The 3782-nt window shown below is 39.9% G+C and overlaps 1 protein-coding gene across 1 annotated transcript in view; it reads left to right on the top strand.

The window, feature by feature from the left end:
- Window positions 1-3782, top strand: part of RTTN (rotatin) — a 181333-nt gene that overhangs the window by 28383 nt on the left and 149168 nt on the right. The window contains 1 exon segment of the mRNA XM_006147227.3: window positions 3603-3773. Within this exon segment, the coding sequence (XP_006147289.1) occupies window positions 3603-3773 (171 nt within the window).

Raw genomic sequence — 3782 nt, 5'->3', positions numbered from 1 at the left:
CTAGAGTAGTCCCTCTACCTGACTAGAGTAGTCCCTCTACCTGACTAGAGTAGTCCCTCTACCTGACTAGAGTAGTCCCTCTACCTGACTAGAGTAGTCCCTCTACCTGACTAGAGTAGTCCCTCTACCTGACTAGAGTAGTCCCTCTACCTGACTAGAGTAGTCCCTCTACCTGACTAGAGTAGTCCCTCTACCTGACTAGAGTAGTCCCTCTACCTGACTAGAGTAGTCCCTCTACCTGACTAGAGTAGTCCCTCTACCTGACTAGAGTAGTCCCTCTACCTGACTAGAGTAGTCCCTCTACCTGACTAGAGTAGTCCCTCTACCTGACTAGAGTAGTCCCTCTACCTGACTAGAGTAGTCCCTCTACCTGACTAGAGTAGTCCCTCTACCTGACTAGAGTAGTCCCTCTACCTGACTAGAGTAGTCCCTCTACCTGACTAGAGTAGTCCCTCTACCTGACTAGAGTAGTCCCTCTACCTGACTAGAGTAGTCCCTCTACCTGACTAGAGTAGTCCCTCTACCAGACTAGAATAGTCCCTTTACCAGACTAGAGTAGTCCCTCTACCTGACTAGAGTAGTCCCTCTACCTGACTAGAGTAGTCCCTCTACTAGACTAGAGTAGTCCCTCTACCAGACTAGAATAGTCCCTCTACCAGACTAGAGTAGTCCCTATGGGACCTCTATTGATTGTCCCAAATCATTATTCATGACTGACTACTTGAGTCTCTTGCTGTGTGCATGAGGCCTTGCAATTATTGGGTTTAAATCTTCCTGGTCATTTTTGGCCTGCGTTTGTGGAGTCTCTGCTTACAGCTTGAGACACTTAATCTCAGAATGTACTGGATGGGACCCTGGTGTCTGGAGCTCTTTATTTGCATAGTTTCCTCACATATTCCTCTGTCTTACAGTTTCTAACCATCTGAGCTATAGAGAATTTTTCTTTTTTGATATTTCAATGTATATCAAGTCATTTGTCATTTTGTGCCTTATTTTGAAATTGTCATCTGACAAGATCACATTCTTTGAAAATTGATACTTTTTTTCCTGTTAATGTAAATGGGTAACGTTTGGTCTTTCTTTCCCTCCCTCCCACCCTCTTTTTGCTTGTCTTAACAGGGAGGTGTGATCAAAATTTATTTAGTAGTTTCTGTTATAGTCACCAAATTTCTTTCCTTTTATGTTATTTCGATCTAGGTCTGTGTGTGTGTGTGTGTGTGTGTGTGTGTGTGTGTGTGTGTGGCCTGCCAGGAGAGGGACTGAGAAAGCACCCTGCCGTGTAGGATGGCCACAGTGCAGTCACTTCTCTATTTCTCCTTTTAGGATTCTGGGTACACACGTACATGTGTCTGGTGTATTTTTCAAGCTGACAAGTCTGGGACTCAAACAACATGGTCAGTTATGTGGGGTTCAGCCACCTTAACCACCATGCCACTGGCTAGTCCTATATTTGATTAGACTTTGTTTCAAGCTGTTTGAAATCCTTGTGAATAGAGGTCAGAAGAGTTAAAAAAAATAAATGACACAGATGTTTACTTAAAATCAGTATCCATGTGTGAAAAAAACTAAACTTTTTTTAGTAACGCAAATCTTCTGAAAAGAGAAACAAATAATACATTTTCAAGTACTTTAATTTCTGATATAGTTCTTTTTTTTTTGAGAGTTTTTTTGCTATAGGGTGCATATGCTTGCCAGGAGACAGACAGAGACAGAGAGACAAAGCGAGAAATCACCCCCCAAGGGGGATGACCTCGCTACAATCCCTTCTCCTCCATTCTCCTCTCGGGATCTTGGGCACGCATGCACATGTGCCCGGTGTGAGTTTATGCCACCTAGTGTGGGACTTGAACCACAGTCGACTATATGGGAGTCCAGCGACATAGCCATTATGCCAACTGCTGGTCCCTATATAGTTCTTAATCTTGGTTTTTCTTTAGGCCTAAAGATTATCATGCTATTTGTAAAAGTACTTTTAGAAATTTCTTTACATAGTGAAGGTTTTCAACAAGTGAATTTTTCCTTAGAAGTGTGAGAAATGCTTTATCAGTTGCCTCTTAAATTAACTTAAGTTTTCTTGGCTAGAACATTTATCTGTAAAAGTTAGTCATTCACTTTTAACTTTTGGCTGCTGATCTTTTATGATTCAATGAATTATTTTTACTTTAAAGGTTAGATCTGTTGTGCAAGTGCCAACTGGTATGTTAAAAATGCTAAATGAAACTGTGCTGCTTGAAATTATATTCGATTTGCTTGTTTAAGAAGCTAGCAGTCTCCTGGGGAAAAACATCTTTCTTTTGGCTACATATTAGAAAAAGCAAACAAGTAAAATTTCTTAATGTCTCTACTTTTGCCAATTTTATAAGAAAGATAGAGGCAGTATTTTTGTTGAGTCATTAAAAGAACACATAATGAATGTATTGTTACCAAGTCCAGAAATTAAGTACCTGAGGATAAGGAGTGAAATCTAGATATTTCCAAATAGCACTAACATCAGTCATGCCTGGAACTCTGGAACTCAGTTTGGGTGAGCATATTGAAAAAAAAAATTCCCCCCAAATGGAATATTTTTTATTTCACTTGAAGTAAGTACAAGAAAAGAAATATTTTCAGCAATATTAGTATAGTTTGAAAAAATTTAAAAGTGTATTGATAAACACAAAAGTTCAACTAAAATCTATAATGTGCTCCTTCCATTGTGAAATCAGGCTTTTTTTCTTTATTCGTATGGTGAGCTAAATTCAGGGAGGAAGGAACTGTATCTTTTGCTAGGTATCCCTGGCTGCAGGGTCTATCCTCTGTTCATTTTCATATTTCTTCTCTGTGTCACTACTGTTATTGCAATGTCACTGAAAAGCTGTCTTTTCTCTGTCTTTACGACCCACTGCTTTAAAATTTCTCTCTGATCTTCTGTGAGCTCGTATCTTTGATATTCAGTTCTGATGGAATTACTGGTTTGGACTCAAGTGGGGCACACACATTCCGACGTGTTTTTCAAGGACCTGTTTAAGTCGCTGGGTCCAGGAATCTAACAGCACAGTCTTGTGGTTCCAGTCACTTACAAAATACCACTGGCTGGTCTGATAATGATCCTTTATATCTATTTTTTTTTCATGAATTATTCACTAGTCATGTCACTTAGATTTTTTTGTTTATACCCCCATGCATTGATTTTTAACTTTTGGTGCACAAAAATAAAGATTTCATTTTTATGTTCATAAATCTTTAATTTTTCTTTTTCAATATGGAATTAATTTCACTTGTAGGAAAAATTAAACTTTTTCTATTATAGTGTTATTTGGTCTTCTCTCCAGAGTGTTCTGGCTATATAGATTACTTTGTTTTACTTCTACAATGATTGGGAAGGTAAGTGTCATGGTTTAAAATTCCCTTGTATTTAAACATTAAAAGCCACCATGCCTGTCTTTTTGGGATGGGCTGGGACTCAAACCTGGACCATGTGGCCCTTAGCCTGCTAAGCCACAGCATCCAGGCTGCACTGTCTCAGCTGGGTCTGAATGATACTGTAAACTTCTCCATGGCATTTGCTACAGTACCCTAAAATTGGTTCCTTAACTCTGTTTCATGTCGTTTAATGGTTTCAGAAAGAAAAACTGTTGCTGGTGTTGGGGTCCCTTGGAGAAACCATCTGTCACCACAAGAGCAGGGTCAGTTTGGAGCAGGCGGAGGTAATGCTGGTGCACCACAGGCTGGCCTTCGTCAGCATCTCACTCTTTGCAGTTCGACTGCTGCAGACGCTGCTCCCTGTGGAAAAGGTAAGACCA

The sequence above is a fragment of the Tupaia chinensis genome, unplaced genomic scaffold (assembly GCF_000334495.1).
Source record: "Tupaia chinensis unplaced genomic scaffold, TupChi_1.0 Scaffold000206_1, whole genome shotgun sequence".
In the NCBI taxonomy this organism is placed as follows: Eukaryota; Metazoa; Chordata; class Mammalia; order Scandentia; family Tupaiidae; genus Tupaia; species Tupaia belangeri.
This window is presented reverse-complemented; position numbering and strand designations above follow the sequence as displayed.